The sequence below is a fragment of the Danio rerio genome, chromosome 2, assembly GCF_052040795.2.
Source record: "Danio rerio strain M-AB ecotype USA chromosome 2, GRCz13ab, whole genome shotgun sequence".
NCBI classification, from domain to species: domain Eukaryota; kingdom Metazoa; phylum Chordata; class Actinopteri; order Cypriniformes; family Danionidae; genus Danio; species Danio rerio.
The window spans coordinates 1,784,566-1,805,200 of NC_141022.1; the positions used below are offsets into that span (position 1 = coordinate 1,784,566).

Consider the following 20,635-nt stretch of genomic DNA (forward strand, 5'->3'; position numbering starts at 1 on the left):
TGCGGCCTTTACGATTAATTAACTGTGACAAATTGAAGCCCAGTTTATAGTGAAATCAGCGAATCGTTGCATCCCTATTAACGATATCGGTGCATTGTACAAAAGGCCTTTTCTACAAAACATATCCAAATGTTTTCAGGTATCCGCACCACTTGGGTTCGGGTTCGGCCTGTGGGCCGCCAATTGAATAGCCTTGCCTTATATTAAAGGTTTTTTAATGATGGTAGCTTAAAGACTGCAATTGTCTCTCTGGATATCACACTAACTTACCCCCCCAAAAAATAAAAAATAAAAAAATAAAAAAATAAAAAATAAAGTACTAATACTTTCCTTCTTAGACTTTACAGACCTGAAACTTGCCTACAGCACTTATTCATTGTTGCTCTTATAGTTGTGTAAGTTGCTTCCTTGTCCTCATTTGTAAGTCGCTTTGGATAAAAGCGTCTGCTAAATGACTAAATGTAAATGTAAAGACGTCTCTCGCATGCATAGCTCAGGTGTGAGTTTCTCACACACTTCAACAGAGTGTCAAAATCTTGATGCTTCTGTGGGTCTCGTCTATCAATTCAGAGCTTTATCTTGTATTCTCTATTGCATTCACATCAGGTGATTGGCTTGGCCATTCTACAGCTTGATTTTCTTTCTCTGCACGCATCTGAGAGTCTCCTTGGCTGTGTTTTTGGATCACTGTCTTGCTGAAATGGGTTCATCTTCATCCTCCTAATGTAGATGTTTGACTGAAGCAGCTGATATTCAGCACACGGTGCATTTCACAGCAATGTTCAGCACATAATAACAGTGAAAGCAACACACTGGAATATTTCCTATATGCATGTCTGAAGGCGTACTGTATTTAATAATATAAATCAGTTCAAACGAAGAGCGATGATTATAAACACATGTGCTGTTTTTTGTTTTTTTTTCCGCGAGCCTGAATGTTACAGTCTGGCAGCGAATGAAAGAAGTATTGTCACGGCTGAGGGAATCAACCCAAGTGTTTCCAGTCCAGAGCATCATGGGAAAACCAGCTCCACCTGTGTCTGAGATTTGTCCAGTTCTGTTTAAAGCTATTCACTGATGGTCAGATGGGATAATAGTCACTTTAGAAGTGCGACATTTTTTATTTAATGTTTGATGTAATTTGAACTGAAACTTGAAGAGGGGCGGGGCATATAGTAGCTCCGCCCCTTGAAAAAAAACTGCATTTAGTTTTTCACAGCTCTGCCAGTGAGAGTGGTTGAGCTCAAGCACATGAAGTGAACAGCCAATGAGAAGAAGAGGGCGGGGCATGTCACTAGGGGAATTTGATTGGTCGGAAGATTTGATGAGAGACTGCGGTATCACAATCATTGTGCCATTTAGGATTTTAAGATTTGGATGTTTATATCTTCTATTTGTGCATTTGATCACCGCTTCTAGCCTATAGATATGCTTAAGCCTGACATGCTGATACTGACACATTCATTTCCCTTCAGCTTAGTCCTTTATTCATCAGGGGTCGCCACAGTGGAATGAACCGCCGACTAATCCAGCATATATTTTACACAGCGGATGTCCTTTCGGCTGCAACCCAGTATAGGGAAACACCCATACACACTCATACACTACGGCCAATTCCCCTACAGCACATGTGTTTGGACTGCGTGGGAAACCGGAGCACCTGGAGGAAACCCATGCCAACACAGCACTCCACACAGAAACGCCAACTGACCAAGCTGGGGCTCGAACCAGCGACCTTCTTGCTGTGAGGTGACAGTGCTAACCACTGAGCCACCGTGTCGCTCTATACTAACATGTAAGAAACTTGATTTTAATGTGACGAGGCCTTTAAATGAGTGAAGAATGATAATGGTGTGCTTTATTTAGAGTCACTGAAGTACATAAACAAGCTCACACACACACACACACACACACACACACACACTGACTCGATTAGTCAACAGTGCTAATTATATTGACATTATTAATATTCATGCAGACGTGTTATTTATGCGTAGCCTGATTTCAGTCACACTGAATCTTTGAAATGGCACTTAAAACACATAGTGCGTCTGTGTGTGTGTGTGTGTGTGTGTGTGTGTGTGTGTGTGTTTAATTAAGCCGTGGAGCTGGTGATCGAGTGTGTGTGTGTGTGTGTGCGTTTAAGAGCATGCAGATATTCTCACAGGAGCACTTCAAACATGCTGTTTGTTTTTACAGACCCATATGTTTAAGGGTGGCAATCACACACACACACACACACACACACACACACACACACACACACACACACACACACACACACACACACACACACACACACGCACACACACACGCTTGCACACACAGACAGACAGACACACTGTCACCTCGCACACACGCATGCACACACAAACAGAAACGCATACAAACACACGTCATACACACAAACAAACACACACACACATACAAAAATATGTACAAACACACACGCACATACACACACACACAAACACACACGCCATACACACAAACACACACACACACACACGCACACACACACACGCATACAAAAATACGTACAAACACACACACACACACACACACACACACACACACACACACACACACACACACACACACACACAAACACACACGCCATACACACAAACAAACACACACATACACACACACATACAAACACACACGCCATACACACAAACAAACACACACATACACACAAACAAACACACACACACACACATACACACATACAAACACACACGCCATACACACAAACAAACACAAACACACACATACACACACACACACATACACACACTCACACACACAAAAACACGTACAAAAACACGTACAAACACACACGCACATACACACACATTGTCACCCAGCACACACACACATACACACGCATGCGTACACACACAAACACAAGCACATACACACAAACAAACGCACGTGTTGTGTGTTCAGAGATGCTCTTCTGCAGAGCTCGGTTGTAGCGAGTGCTTATTTGAGTTACTGTCGCCTTTCTATCAGCTGGAACCAGTCTGGCCATTCTCCTCTGACCTCTGGCCTCAGCAACAAGGCATTTGCGCTCACAGAACTGCCGCTCACTGGATATTTCCTCTTTGTCGGAGCATTCCCTGTAAACCCTAGAGATGGCTGTGCCTGAAAATCCCAGTAGATCAGCAGTTTCTGAAATACTCAGAGCAGCCCGTCTGGCAGCAACAACTATGCCATGCTCAAAGTCTCTTAAATCCCCTTTCTTCCCCATTCTGATGCTCGGTTTGAACTGCAGCAGATCGTCTTGACCATGTCTACACGCCTAAATGCAGTGAGCTGCTGCCATGTGATTGGCTGATTAGAAATTTGCATTAACAAGCAGTTGGACAGGTGTACCTAATAAAGTGGCCGGTGAGTGTAAATGGCAGTCAGTCATTCTGAATGGGCCAGCTGTTATCAAACACTGGGTGTTCTTGTTTCAGGACAGATTGAGAAGGTGCATCAAGTATATATAATTTAAAGCCTTCAGCGGCGTCTTATCCGCTGCCATTATCTTGATGTATTTCTCTGCTGCCGACAAAACAACACACTTCATTTGTCTCTCTGCGTCTCTCATTATTATTGACTTGATCTACAGGGCTTATTTTTTTCTTTATTTATTTTCTTTATTTCATGTTGGTTTCTGACAGACAGGTCCCAGATCTCCTTCCGCACTGGTATTGATCATGCAGCACTGAGACAAAGAGAGGGAAAAGACAGAATCCGCACTGCAGAAATCGCCATTTACATCACGCAAACACTGTAAAACATATCTCTTCATCAACGCTTTCTGTATTTTGGGTGTATTTGCGGTGGTGAGTTGCATTATGGGATGTTGATCTCTGCTCTGTCCACTTCTGATGTTGAAAATTTAACTCTACAGTTTAACAGAGTGACTTTTATTGATATTTTAGTGGCTTAAAGTAATAATATAATGTGTAAGATATAATATAAAGTCTATAAAATAGCAGAAAATGTGCTGCAGTTTATTACAAGGGGTTTGTAGCGTAATATACAACACCAACCTAGACAATAGAGCCCTGCACACTATTAAATCTGACACTTAAAATCAACTTTCTTTCACTTTTCAAGGTTAAACGTCGTGAAGAAAGCTCAAGATCCCAGAATGCAGTTCAAAAGCAGAAATAAATTGGAAATAAATAAAAACACACATCACAAAATACAGAAAACTGCTCATTTATGGATATTTTTTACAGTGTAATCTAGATTCACACTCCTGCTTTGTTAAACTGTTACTCAAATAGTAGTATTGGTTTCGATGGATCTGTGAGGAACCTTCATCATCCACATACAGTTGAAGTCAGAATTATTCGACCCCTTTGAATTTCTTTTTTAAATATTATCCAAACGATGTTTAACAGAGCAATGAATTTTTCACAGTATTTCCTATAATATTTTTTCTTCTGAGGAAAGTCTTATTTGTTTTATTTCGGCTAAAATAAAAGCAGTTTTTAAATTTTTTAAACAACATTTTAAGCACAAAATTATTAGCCCCTTTAAGCTATATATATATTTTTGATAGTCTACAGCAGGGGTTCCCAAACTTTTCAGCCCGCGACCCCCAAAATAACAATGACAGTGACTCGCGGCCCCCAATATCCTCTGAGGTGGTTATACATACAGAAACCTTGCATGCACTGGCGCACACACACCAATAGACCCAAGTATTTGTTTATTTTTATTATGTATGTGAGTGCTGTAAATGTGTCAGAAAGTTTAACCTGGTGTTATAAAATCAATCTGCTGCATCTGACGCTATTGCTGTGTCTTTAATATAATGTAATTACCCCAGGGGTCACAATCCAGTCTGGCCATTCTCCTCTGACATCAACAAGGCATTTGCGCCCACAGAACAGCCGCTCACTGGATATTTCCTCAGATGTACCTAATAATGTGGCCGGCGAGTATATATATATATATATATATATATATATATATATATATATATATATATATATATATATATATATATATATTTATATTTATATTTATATTTATATTTATATATATATATATATATATATATATATATATATATATATATATATTTATATATATATATTTATATATATATATTTATATTTATTTATATATATATATATATATATATATATATATATATATATATATATATATATATATATATATATATATATATATATATATATATACATATATATATACTCGCCGGCCACTTTATATATATATATATATATATATATATATATATATATATATATATATATATATATATATATATATATATATATATATATATATATTTATATATATATATTTATATATATATATTTATATTTATTTATATATATATATATATATATATATATATATATATATATATATATATATATATATATATATATATATATATATATATATATACATATATATATACTCGCCGGCCACTTTATATATATATATATATATATATATATATATATATATATATATATATATATATATATATATATATATATATATATATATATATATATATATATATACATACATATATATATATATATATATATATATATATATATATATATATATATACATATATATATATAGAAATATATATATAGAAATATATAAATATATATATATATATATATATATATATATATATATATATATATATATATAAATATAGAAATATATATATATAGAAATATATATATATATATATATATATATAGAAATATATATATATATATATATATATATATATATATATATATATATATATAATGTGGCCGGCGAGTATATATATATATATATATATATATATATATATATATATATATATATATATATATATATATATATATATATATATATATATATATATATATATATATGTATATGTATATATATATATATATATATATATATATATATATATATGTATATATATATATATATATATATATATATATATATAAATATATATATATATATATATATATATATATATATATATATAAATATATATATATATATATATATATATATATATATATATATATATATATATATATTTATATATTTATATATATATATATATAAATATATATATATATATATATATATATATATATATATATATATATATACATATATATATACACACACACATACATACATACATATATGTATGCGTGTGTGTTTTTTTTGTTTGTTTGTTTGTTTGTTTTACACTGTATAAAATGCTGGGTCCCACACAATCGATTGTGTTAGACTGAACCTAAAACAGTTAAGTTGTGCCAAAAAAACTCAAGACTTGAGTTGTTTTGGCTCATTCTTAAATAAGTAAACAGCAAATACAGTTTTTTATTGTTTTTTTACATTATAAGAAGGTCTTTAATAATTTCGCCTTGCACTGTTGAGTTTTATTATGTGAAAGTGCGAGTATAAGAGGTCTGATTGGGGACTGTAGCTGGAGATGAAGGCGTGCGGATGGGGACGGACAGATGCGCTGTTATAATGCAAAGCGAGGGAGGATGAGAGAAAGAGAAAGAGGTAAAAGAGGAGTGCAGGATGCATCCAGAGGCGGCGGGAGATCTCTCTGTGTGTGTATGTGTGTGTGTGTGTGTCAGAAGTGTGTGTTTCTCTCGGGACGCATTTGACAGCTTTGTGAAGTCAGGCAGCCTGCAGCTCTGCTCACCCTGGAGGAAGCCCAGTGCTCAACACACACACACGCACACATACACACTTACCAGCTTCTGTCTCACTTTACACAACAAAACATTCACTTTACACTCTATTGTCTGCAGCGGCACACACACATATCTCAGCCATTAATACACAAACTACTTCTTGCCATTGCAATTAACTATTGTGTGAGAATGTGGCTGCAATAAATAAAAACATTATAACGCATGTATGTATGTATATATTAAAATAATTTTTCTCTCTGATTTTCAAATAGTTGAATCTCAGCCAAATATCCCAATAAAGTGCACATTTGATGGGTTACTTAAAATAAAACAAAATAAAATGTATAAGTTTAAATAAAAATAAAGTAAATAAAATAAAATAAATGAATTAAGTTTAATAAAAAAATATATATATGTATATATATATATATATATATATATATATATATATATAGAGAGAGAGAGAGAGAGAGAGAGAGAGAGAGAGAGTTAAACAAAATTAAATAAAAAATAAAACAATGAAATGAAATTAATAAAATAAAATAAAATAATGAAACGAATAAAATATTTAAGTTAAAATACAAAGTTAATAAAATAAATGAATTCAGAAAATTTTTAAATAAAATAAAACAAAATAGATAAAATAAAATCAAAAAATGCATGATAAAATAAAAATGAATTAAAATAATAAAAAAAAAAAAAAAAAAAATATATATATATATATATATATATATATATATATATATATATATATATATATATATATATATATATATATATATATATATATAAAGTAAAATTTAAAAGTTAAAATAATTAAATTAAATTAAAAAATGTAATTAAATAAATTAAATTAAATAACGAAATAAAATAAATAAAATAATGAGATGAACAAAAAAATTATGAAATAAATAAAATAAAATATATAATTTAATATATAAACAAGGTAAATACAATAAATAAATGTATTATATTTTAAAAAGAAATAAAATAAATAACAACGAAATCAAAATTCTTTAAGTAAATTAAATTAAAATCAAATAATGATTTTAAATAAAATAATAAAATAAAAATATATAAAATTTTAATTGAAGTTAAAATTAATTAAATTAAGTTAAAAATAAAATAAATTAAATTAAATACCGAAATTAAATAAATAAAATAAAATAATGAAATGAATAAAAATAAATAAAAATAAAACAAATAAAATAAATTTAAATAAAATAAAAAAGCTTAAATGTATTTAATAAAAATAAATAAAATTAAATACATTTAAAATTAAATTAAATTATGAAATTAAATTAATAAATTAAAATAATTAAAAATAAACTAAAATAAATAAAAATAAAATAAAAAAGATAAAATAAATAAAATAAAATAAAATAAACAACGTTAAGCACTGAGAAACTAAAACCATTGTAATTACGGTTTAGTCACTATAGTAGCAGTAATATCACTCCGTTGTTATAGACCGTGCACACAGATAAGAAGATGTACCTGTGAAACAGACGGGACACTTGAAGGTTCCTCCCATCCCCTCGAAACTGTGTTCGATCAGGTGACACTGCAGCTTAGCGGGAGAGTCAAACGTCTGACTGCAGAGTTTACATTCATGAACCAGACCTTCCTCTGCGAAGACACACACACACACACACACACACACACAAGCTGGGTCAGAATATGTAATATACACACAATTCAGGCATTAAAAAGGAGCTACTATGCAAAAGTCTTCTTTATTATATGTTATTATATATATATATATATATATATATATATATATATATATATATATATATATATATATATATATATATATATATATATATATATATATATATATACATATATATATATATATTTTTTTTTTCATTGTGTTCACATGCTCAACAGAAATGACTGTGATTGGCCGTGAAGGTCAATAGTTCACCGAACTCATCTCTGTTTACTGAGTGAACACAGATACAGGGACACAGGAGCGGTTTAAAGCCACGGCTCATAGCGGATCGCTCGTATGTCAGCTAATAGACAAACCAGCTGATTGACGTGGCTTTAAAACATTCCAGTGTCCCTGTATCTGTGTTACACTCAGTAAGCAGCGGTAAGTTTGATGAACTGATGACCTTCACGGCCAATCACAGTCATTTCTGTTGAGCATGTGAACACTACAGCTCAACATTGCTCAAATGTTAATGGCAAATGAACGTGTTAAAAACTTCAGTATCGCTTGGTACCGAATTCCAGCACATTGTAACAAATTACTCCCAAATCTGGCCAGAATGCATTCTGGGATTGCCTGATTTTTCTGGAACAGTGTCCTGCGATGCTAAACTGACTCCAGAACAGCTCACTGAGGGAGTCCTGCATCTATTAATACATAATGAGCCGAATTACAAGTGATTAAAGCCCTGGGAATGAAACACTGACTCCTCCTCCTCCTGTGCGTGCATGTGTGAGTGTGTGTGTGTGTGTGTGATTTCCCTCATGAATTCGGCTGCTGTGGGACCACCGCCTGTTCATTTATTTAACATAGAAAATAATGTAGGAGGACTTCACACAGTAAATTCACTAAAACACACCTCATGGATTGATGCTTTAAGGCAGGGGTGGGCAAACTTGGTCCTGAAGGGCTGGTGTCCTGCATAGTTTAGCTCCAACACTAATCAAACACACCTGAACATGCTAATCAGTGTCTTCAAAATCACTAGAAACCTATAAGCAGGCCCCCCGGGACCGAGTTTGCCCACCTCTGGCTGTGGATTCAAACACACACACGCATCTATATTTGCATTTCCGCTTGGCGCTTCTTAAGTGTGTATATGCAATGGTTTTCAATAATAATTTGTCAAAATTAAGTGAGATTTTCCTTAAAACAAGAAAAATAATATTATGTCATATAATTTTGCAGAAAATTTAGCTTGTTTTAAGGGGAAAACTCGTAATTTTGACTTTATTTCTGTAAACAACACAATATTTTTGCTTGTCTAAATAGAAAATGCTTCTTGATTTTTGAATTTTTAAATATTTGGACAGGAAACAAAAAAAAAAAAAAAAACAAGACGTCACTGCATTATTTACAGTTTAGGGAAGTGTTAAAGGGCTCATATTTTCCCCTCTCACAAGACGTAAGATAAGCATTCGGTGTCTCCAGAGTCTGTGAAGTTTCAGCTTTTGTAGCCTGTGCCTTTAAATGCAAATGAGCTGGTTCTCCCCGCCCACTGTTTGTCTGTTTCTCCTGCCTTACATCAGATAAACAGCAGTCAGTGATAGAGACTCAGGCTGCGTCGGAAACCACATACTTCCATACTATATAGTACGCTAAAATCAGTATGCGAGCCGAGTAGTATGTCCGAATTCATAGAATTCGAAAACCAGTATGCGAGAAGTACCCGGATGACTTACTATTGCTGGCGAGATTCTGGAGTGCGCATCCCATGCACGCTGCGCTATCCCATAATGCCCCGCGAGAGAATTCATGAACGGAAGTGAAGCGACGCAACTGATGCAGGTAGGTCACGTGACCATGACAAAATGGCATATGTAGTACGTCCGAATTCCATTGATACTTTTCACATTCATACTGTATAGAGCGTACTTTTCTAACGGCTGAGTTGTACGTTTAAATTTAAATGCAGCACCTACTGAGGAGTCGGCGGTTTCGGACGCAGCCTCAGACATGATGAAGCAGAGATCCAGTTCATTAGTCAAAAATACCAAGTAAGTTTATTTGATTAAATTAATTAAATAAATTAAATTAAATAACGAAATAAAATAAATAAAATAATGAAATGAACAAAAAAATTATGAAATAAATAAAATAAAATATATAATTTAATATATAAACAAGGTAAATACAATAAATAAATGTATTATATTTTAAAAAGAAATAAAATAAATAACAATGAAATCAAAATTCTTTAAGTAAATTAAATTAAAATCCAATAATGAAATTAAATAAAATAATAAAATAAAAATATATAACATTTTAATTGAAGTTAAAATTACTTAAATTAAGTTAAAAATAAATTAAATTAAATAAAATACCGAAATTAAATTAATAAAATAATGCTTTAAATGCAGCACCTACTGAGGAGTCGGCGGTTTTGGACGCAGCCTCAGACATGATGAAGCAGAGATCCAGTTCATTAGTCAAAAATACCAAGTAAGTTTATTTGATTAAATTAATTAAATAAATTAAATTAAATAACGAAATAAAATAAATAAAATAATGAAATGAACAAAAAAATTATGAAATAAATAAAATAAAATATATAATTTAATATATAAACAAGGTAAATACAATAAATAAATGTATTATATTTTAAAAAGAAATAAAATAAATAACAATGAAATCAAAATTCTTTAAGTAAATTAAATTAAAATCCAATAATGAAATTAAATAAAATAATAAAATAAAAATATATAACATTTTAATTGAAGTTAAAATTACTTAAATTAAGTTAAAAATAAATTAAATTAAATTAAATACCGAAATTAAATTGATAAAATAATGCTTTAAATGCAGCACCTACTGAGGAGTAGGCGGTTTTGGACGCAGCCTCAGACATGATGAAGCAGAGATCCAGTTCATTAGTCAAAAATACCAAGTAAGTTTATTTGATGTATTTGTGGTGGAGTTTATTATTATTATTAAATCTAATAATTATAACACAACCTAAATCTAACCTAACATTAACGTCTTATAATATTGTGCCATACTTGCTTAAACAGTATCACATATGTTTCCAGCCCCAGTTTTAAGCACTCTTGCCCTGCTCCTCAGACAGTGTGTCTCTGTCAGTTTTGGGCCGCTCACAGCAGGAAAGAAGTAAGTTCATTAGCTCAGCTGAATCAGAATTAGTCCCTTCATTCTGACGGGCTGAACTTCATTAGACGGCGCTTCACAATCCAGCGGGGAGACGTGATGAATCAACGCGGGACCACAATCTGCCTCACACAGCAGATTCACACTATTCTTCCCTCGCACTTCACTTATTCACACTGTTTCATTCAGCTGCGGAATAATTGCTCAGACTTTTGTGCATAATTAAAGAGAGACTCGACCAGACGTCTGCAGAACTGCATCAAACTAATAAAAGCCACAAATGTTTCTTATAATACTTTCATTTTCGTCGTTGCCATGATGACAGTGCATAATATTAGTCAAGATTATTTAAAGGCTTAATTATTGTACAGTTAGGGTAATTAGGCAAGTCTTTGTATAACAGTGCTTTGTTCTGGAGACAAATAAGAAAAAGGTATATTGCTAAAGGGGACTAATAATATTCCGTATGGACTTCTTTTCCACTGTTACCAGTTTGCTGTGTAGCTCGCCATGTGTGTCGGCAGACTTGAGATGCAGAGAGTCATCTCAAGTTCTTCAGAAGAAGAACGGTTCCAGAAAGCAGGTAAAACAAAAACGGAAGGCAAAAAATAAAATAAACAAGGCCGCAAGGGGCTTTTCTTTTTCTGGATTGCTTTTGAAAACACTATCGGTTGGGTTTAGAGAAGGCCGTGGGTGGGGGATGAGGCCAGATCTGAAAAATCATACACAGCGCCCTCTGGTGGATTCACGAAAACAAAAAGTGCAGAAAAAGCATAGCTCCTGCGACACATTTTGCGTTCTCCAGAAATGTATACAGGGGTACATATTAATAATGAGCCAGGGTTGAATAATTGTTTAAGGATGGTGTGACCATAGTGACGATGTTAAGAAAATCAGTTTGAAATCACAGGAATAATAGTTATATTTTACATTTATTTAGCAATGTGTGTGTGTGTGTGTGTGTGTGTCAGTGCTTCTATTATCCTCATAAATCGTTTTGGATAAATTTATTCTACTCCATTTCTTTTAATTCCTCTTGGCATGCTGCAAAAAAAATAGCAGATTAAATTAAATATTATTCACATATATTTCTTATAATAGTTTTTGTTTTCGTCGATGCCATGATAACAGTACATAATATTATACAAAATCATTTAAAGGATTAATTAGGGTAAAGTTAGGGTAATTAGGCAAGTCATTGTATAACGGTGGTTTGTTCTGAAGACAATCAAGAAAATGTGTAATGCTTAAAAAGGGCTAATAATATTCCATTTGGACGGCTTTTTTGCTGTTACAAGCTTGCCATGTACGTTGGCGGACTTGAGACTCAGAATGAAGTTGATCAGGATGACAGGGTTCGAGTCTGGCGAAGAATGGTTTCAGGAAGCAGGTAAAACAAAAACAGAAGGCAAAACATGAAATAAACAAGTAAACAACAGGGTGAGGTTGTGGTGAGATCTGAAAGCATGGTAAAAATCAGGCAGCTGCAAGGGTTTTTTTAAACTACCAGTTGTGTTTAGGCAAGTGGGTCAGTCAGTCAGTCAGTCGACAGCGGCTTCTTTTGAGAACAGCAGGCGCGAATGGCACTCGCGAGATGAATTTGAGATCTGAAAAAGCGTACGCAGCAGCCTCTGGTGGATTCACGCAAACAAAAACAGCAGAAAAGCACACCTACTGGGATGTATTTTGATTTTTCCAAAAATGTATACAGGGGTACATATCAATAATGAGCCTGTGTTGAATAATTGCTTAAACTAAAGCATCACGAAACACCAAAACACATTATTTAGGCTCCTACACACCGGGACATTTTTTAGTTTGCGTTTTACGAGACGTTTTTCAGTGTTCAAACCCAAGCGCTTTTCACTGGCGTCAAGCTGAAGAGTATGCTAAATCACTCTTTTGACGTTAGATGGCGCTGCACAACTATAAGCTTCTGACACCCGCTTATAACACAGAAGAAGAGGAGGAGAGGAAGTTCACACGCTTGTTGCTAAATTTACTGGTGACTCGAACAAGCATGGATGGATCAAGCAGCAGCTCCTGCTCTAGCGATGAAGAAATGATTATAGTTCACCAGAGCAATAAGCAGCTCTACGTTTATAATCGCCTCTGGGCATCTTCTTTAATGTGAGCTTGCATTGACAGTTTTGCACTTGAGCGCCTCCAAGTGCTGTTGACTGTAACTTCAGCAGCTCCGTGCACATGAACAAAAGTGCTGATCTGATCTGAAAACAAAAAAACGAGCATGAGGCGTTTTTTTTAAATGACGCTTTTGCGCCTGCCGTTTTGCGCGTTGGTGTGCACGATCACATTGACGCCCTTTATTTAGTCACGAGGCGTTAAATGTCGACGGAAAACGCAAAAAACGTCTCGGTGTGCACAGGCCTTTTGAGCTGTTGACAGTCTTATATGTGTCCCACACTGCTAAAAACACGATAAGGACACTTACATTTCACTAAAAAGAATCCAGCTTTTTTTTAATTTTTGAAGCTGCGTCACCATAAGATCTTAGCGTGTGTTCCAGCGTCTAGACTGGACGTCTGTACTTTGTGACGTCTCTGAGTTTGCTGCATTCATTCATGAGTAAGACTTGGTTCAAACCAATCAGCGCGCTCTATTGTGTATGCGGTGCAACCTCATTAATATGCATGCTAGCTTCGAAGACTGCTGAAACAGTGTCCAGACGGTAGAGAGACGACATCTTGTGTTAGTAAAAGAAGTGGGAAAAGAATAAGAATGAGATACGGGTCGTCAGTGATGCTTTTATAATGTGCTGCAGTGAAGGTTTTGTTTTAATTTTCTCTCTATGAGAGCGCAGCTGGACTCACTTGTGGATCAGTGCACGCGGCAGAAATACGTTTGTACGGGACATTTTTTACTAGAGAGCTTTTCTCATCTGGAATTGGTGAGATCCAGATTTGCTGCTCATCTCCTTTAAAAAAAGACGGTGCTTCAGTTGTTGTTGATTGTAATGTCTCTACAGATTTGGTAAGTGTGTGCGATCAGAGCCCTTTCTTTGTTCATTCAGATGGCGAAGTTAGAGTTCGTATGGTCAGCAGGACTCTTCCAGTGTTTAAAGACAGACCTTAGTCAGAATGATTTCCAAGTTACTTAGTTTACGTTAACATTACTACAATATTATGGGCTGAAAGATCTGCTGTAAATGCTGCTCTCCGAGTGTAAACGTGAACACTGTAAGCAAACTATTGCCGACCGTTGTGTTTAATTTGCCGTATTTTGTGACAGGATAGTCTACACACACGGCTTTCTGACCTACCGAGTGCATCTGAGTTACCGAAAAATGCTTTCTTTCTCGTATACGATGTGCGCTATCAAACATCCCACCGTCATTTTCTCCCCTGCGTCTGTGTCTGTTTTGCTTCGGTGAAAATCAGCGCGTGCCCAAATGGAAACACCCATGTTTATTCAAATCCTTCCCCTTTTTCCTCCCCCGACACTCCCACCTAAACAGAGCTGGACACGCCCACTTTCCTGATTTTTTCCAAACTAGAGGTGTACAAACACCCTGCTGAAACGGGGGGGTTTCATGGCCCTTTAAGGAGGGTGTGACCAGAGTGACGATGTAGTGAAAATCAGTTTGAGTATTAATATTACACACACAAAGAAAATTAAATAAATAATAATTATATAAGGGCGACGCAGTGGCGCAGTAGGTAGTGCTGTCGCCTCACAGCAAGAAGATCGCTGGTTTGAGCCTCGGCTGGGTCAGTTGGTGTTTCTGTTTGGAGTTTGCATGTTCTCCCTGCTTTCGCGTGGGTTTCCTCCAGGTGCTCCGGTTTCCCCCACAGTCTAAAGACATGCAGTACAGGTGAAATTGTCCGTAGTGTATGAGTGTGAATTTGTGTGGATGTTTCTCAAAGATGGGTTGCAGCTGGAAGGGCATACGCTGCGTAAAACATAAGCTGGATAAGTTGGCGGTTCATTCCATTGTGGAGACCCCTGATTGATAAAGGGACTAAGCTAAAAAGAATATGAATAAATTAATGAAAATAATAATAATAATAATAAAGAAATTGAAGTGCTTCTATTCTCCCTGCGTTCGCGTGGGTTTCCTCCGGGTGAATACAGGTGAATTGGGTAGGCTAAATTGTCCTGAGTGTATGAGTGTGTGTGTGTGAATGTTTCCCAGACATGGGTTGCGGCTGGAAGGGCATCCGCTGCGAAAAAAAACTTGCTGGATTAGTTGGCGGTTCATTCCGCTGTGGCGACCCCGGTTAAATAAAGGGACTAAGCCAACAAGAAAATGAATGAATGAATGAAAAGTGCTTCTACTATCCTCATAAGTTGTTTTGGATAGATTTATCCTATTGCATTTCTCTTGGCATGCTGTAAAAGAAAATATGCTTAAATTTAATTAAATTAAATTCATTTTTATTTCTATAGCGCTTTTTACAATGTAGATTGTGTCCAAGCAGCTTAACACAGATGACGTTCTTTTAAGAAAGCGCCTTGTTTCTATTCAAGCATATGATGCTTAATAAAAAAACAAGAGGGGGAAAAAAAGAAGCCATTTTGGCTCAAGAGAGAATTTGTTTACATCCTCCACATGACAAAAGCATGAATGTTTGAGGAAGTCAGACAACAGAACTGAATCTGAGATGTAAATATCATTTACTTTCACGTAACAATCACAACATTAAAACATCCTCTCTTCAACATCTAGATGACATTCTAGTAATTTAAAAAAGTCAAAGCACCTTGTTTCTATTCATGAAGAACATGCTGATTTATAAAAACCAGTCAAAAGGAGAAGCCATTTTGGCTCAAGGGAGAATTCGCTCATATCCTCCAAAAGACAAAAGCATGAATGTTCGAGGAGTTCAGACAAAAGACCTGAATCAGAAATGTAAATATTATTTCCCTCACGTAACAATCACAACGTTAAAACATCCTCTCTTCAACATCTAGATGAAACACCACAGCAAAGCGCTGATTTTCCAGGCTCTCGGTTTCTGCAGTCGCCCCACTGATGCCTGTTGCCATAGTTCCCCAATTCAAAAGAGGCAAGAGCACCAATCAGATAAAGAACAGGACACAATTAGCAAACAAATCAGATTGTTGTGCGGCATGCCAAATGAATGAGCCGGCGCAGAGGAGCAGCTCCTGCGAGATTACAGCCCAGCTATAGAAACATGCAGATATACACAGATCCCACGCAGCCATGTATGAAACTCAGTGCGAGCCGTAATGCGATACATCCTGAATGACTGATTATTCTTTGTGTGCAGTACAGCATTTAAACTAGTACGTCCGTGTTTCAATTTTCTGTGCACGTTATTTTAATGACAGGGAAACAAATATGTAGATTCAACATTTGAATTATCATTTAACACAACACTGAGGCAGTTATTCTGCTTGTATTAGTACTAGATTACAATGCTACTTCAACTAGTTTGAAACAGTTCTTAAAGGGGACATATTACAAGATGTGAAGTAAGGAGTGTGTAATGAAGTCTCAGCTCAAAATACCACACAAATAATGTTTGAAACTGCCCCTTCTAGGCTTTAAAACTAATTCCGCCTTTTTGGTGACTGCCTCTTTAAATGCAAATGAGATTGTGCTCTTTTTAAAAGAGGGCGGAGCTACAAATGCCTGTGCGTCAGCATTGTGGCCGATTCAAAAACAAGACTAACATCCTATGCTAATGAGGGTGAGATGGGCACTAGTGGGCGGTGCTTTCCCCCTCTGATGACATCATGGAAAGCGAGATTGTCAATCTGCAGACTGTTTACATCAAGTCTGATTATGACAAACACAATTAATTCATGTTCACCATTAGTGGCTGGCGATATTCACACACTGCTGACACACAACTGGGTTTAAAGCCCTTATAAAAGTGATTATCGCATAACAGATCCCCTAAAAAGTCTACATGAAAACAAAATGTACAATGTTTATTTTGTTAGAGCACATTTCCATTATTGAGGTGATTAATTAAAAAGTCAATCAGCTAAAACAAACAAAAAATAGCAATGCTTCTCTGATTGGCCACAATGTGCTTAGCCACGCCCCTTTAGTGGGTAATTTGCTCACACTTTACAATAAGGTTCATTAGTTAATGTTAAGTAATGCATTTACTAACATGAACAAACAATGAACGATACATTTACTACAGTATTTGTTCAGGTTAGCAAACGTTAGACAATGAAAATACAGTAGTTCAGTGTTAGTTCATGTTAACTCATGGTGCATTAGCTAATGTTAACAAGCATGGATTTGAATGTTAATAATGCATTAGTAAATGTTTAATTATGATTAATAAATGCCGTACATGTGTTGTTCATGATTAGTTCATGTTAGTAAATGCATTAACTAATTAACCTTATTGTAAAGTGTTAGTGAAAGATAAGAGACGGAGCTCAAAAATGAAAGCCTACCGCTACCCTTTCCGCTTGTTAAGTGGTGACGTATGTAATACTGTTTCCGGGTCCAAGCCGCCACACATTTGAGTGGAGAAATCATTTGTTTATGATCACATTTTATTCCTATCACACATTAAAGTTAATTTTATATAAAATCATAGTGTACGTAACTATCTCTGGGCTTGCTGCATAACAAATACCAAAAATTTAACAATTTATAAAAACATTAATCACTTTCTGGCCATCGGATATTAGGCATGGACGTACAGTTGAAGTCAGAATTATTCGCCCCCTTCAAATTTTTTTCTTCTTTTTTAAATATTTTCCAAATGATGTTTAACAGAGCAAGGAAATTTCCACAATAAAAGAATAAAAGTAGTTATTAATTTTTTGAACACCATTTTAGGGACAAAATTATTAGCCCCTTTAAGCTATATTTTTTCTCGATAATCAACAAAACAAACCACTGTTATACAATAACTTGCCTAATTACCCTAACCTGCCTAGTTACCCTAATTAACCCAGCTAAGCCTTTAAATCAGTCACTTTAAGCTGTATAAGTGTCTTTAATATCTAGTAAAATATTATTTTCTGTCATCATGGTAAAGATAAAATAAATCAATTATCAGAAATGAGTTATTAAAACTATTATGTTTAGAAATGTGTTGAAAATTGTTCTCTCTGTTAAACAGAAATTGAGGGAAAAAAAAGCGCTCTAATAATTCAGGGGGGCTAATAATTCTGACTTCAACTGTATATACTGCGATCGTGATTTTCCAAAGTATTAAATCGCTTTGTGAACGTTTATTATCACCATTTCATGAGCCTCCCCATTCAGTTGAATAGAGCGCTTGGACCCGTGACGTCACACTTAACAAGCGAATATTCTCTTTCAGTTATAAATAATAGTAGAAACAAACCGTAAACTTTTGCCTCAATACACTCCTAATTTGCTGCTAATTAATAGTTATGGTTGCACTTTATCTTTTATTTCTCTTGGTTATTTGGGCTTATTGGACCCTAATTAGAATAAAACCAGAATATAGTATCATCTTTTGATATGATGTAGAGAAAAATGATGTCCAAACATGTGGACTTGTGGTCCTAATTTACATAAAACACTTTTTCCTAACTGTTTTTAATGCATACTGTATATAACAGAGACATTTTTTTACATGTTTTAACTATCAGAGTAAAAACATGATAAAAAAAATTTATTTTTCCCCATTTCCCCGTTCCCCATAAACGTAAAACTTTGTTTTAACAGTTGCAGAATGACACTGTATGTCTGTAACAAAATATAAAACATTGAAAGTATTTTAAATAAACACTTAAGAGCTCAAATGTGCTGTCCACATATGTGGCCACTAAGCCCTAGCACACTTTGGGTCCATCAGTACCAATTGACCATCGCAAAAACGCCACAGCCTACATGAGTATTGCTGCTGACCATGTCCATCCCTTTATGAGCACAGTGTCTCCATCTTCTGATGGCTACTTCCAGCAGGATAACACACCATGTCATAAAGCTCAATCATCTCAGACTGGTGAACATGACGATGAGTTCACTGTACTCAAATGGCCTCCACAGTCACCAGAGCTCAATCTAATAGAGCAGCTTTGAGATGTGGTGGAACGGCAGATTGGCATCATGGATGTGCAGCCGACAAATCTGCAGCAACTGTGTGATGCTATCATGACAATATGGAGCAAAACCTCTGAGGAATATTTCCAGTAGCTTTTTAAATCCATGCCACAAAGGATTAAGGCAGTTCTGAAGGCAAAAGGGGGTCCAACCCGGTACTAGTAAGGTGTACCTAATAAAGTGGCCGGTGAGTGTAGAAAGCCACATATAAACTTAAAGCGCTAAATTCCAAAATGCACAGGGTAAATACAAAGGAATCACTTTCAAATGCCTGAACATGTGAAACAGCTCTTCTGTGATGAGCACGATTGCAGATATTTGTCCTCTTTCTTGATGAGGGAAATGTCTGTTGGCATCACATTTACGCAGAGCTGTGCATGAAAACCTGTCTGAAAGCTGCGGTGGCTTCCATTAGCGGGGGATTTAGAGGGTAGGCGCCCTTGTGGGAGAATGTGTTGTGTGTGTGTGTGTTTGTATTGATGTGTGAGACTGCGCAGGCAATGGCGCTGATGGGGGGGAACCCTCGGGCTGCTGTCGGCACCTCACAATCACAAAACTGAGAGACACGCTTGCAATTACAAACACACACTTACAGAAGAAACAGACTTTCGGTAATTCACTCCCGCTGGAGGTGTACTCAGAGCGGCTGGTGACTGCGGATGTGCGAAATGTAAAATACTTTACTCCTGGTGCTTTTTGGGGCACATTTCAGATGAAAAATCCACAAGAGGGCGCTGTCTTCAATTTTGTGCATCTGAAATACTTGGCTCTATGTACAGTTTGTTGCACAATTCAGTTGAATAATCCACTAGATAGCGCTGTCTACATTATTGTGAATCTGAAATACTTTGCGCTGTGTACGTTTTGTTGCACTGATCAGATCCAAATCCACTAGAGGGTGCTGTCTACATTTTTGCAAATCAGAAATGTGTTACCTAGGGTGCGTTTTATTACAAAATTCGAATAACAAATCCACTAGAGGGCGCTGTCTACATTATACCAAATCTGAAATCATTTGCTCAAGGTACGTTTTGTTGCACGGATCAGATTACA

At 35.2% G+C, this 20,635-nt stretch overlaps 1 protein-coding gene across 4 annotated transcripts in view; it reads right to left on the reverse strand.

The window, feature by feature from the left end:
* Positions 1–20,635, reverse strand: part of LOC108180213 (zinc finger protein 521) — a 128,471-nt gene that overhangs the window by 16,299 nt on the left and 91,537 nt on the right. For all 4 annotated transcript variants that reach the window (XM_087240222.1, XM_087240221.1, XM_087240220.1 and 1 more), the window contains exon 5: positions 8,223–8,354. In XM_087240222.1, coding sequence (XP_087096348.1) covers positions 8,223–8,354 — 132 coding nt within the window. The remainder of the gene's footprint in view (positions 1–8,222; positions 8,355–20,635) is intronic.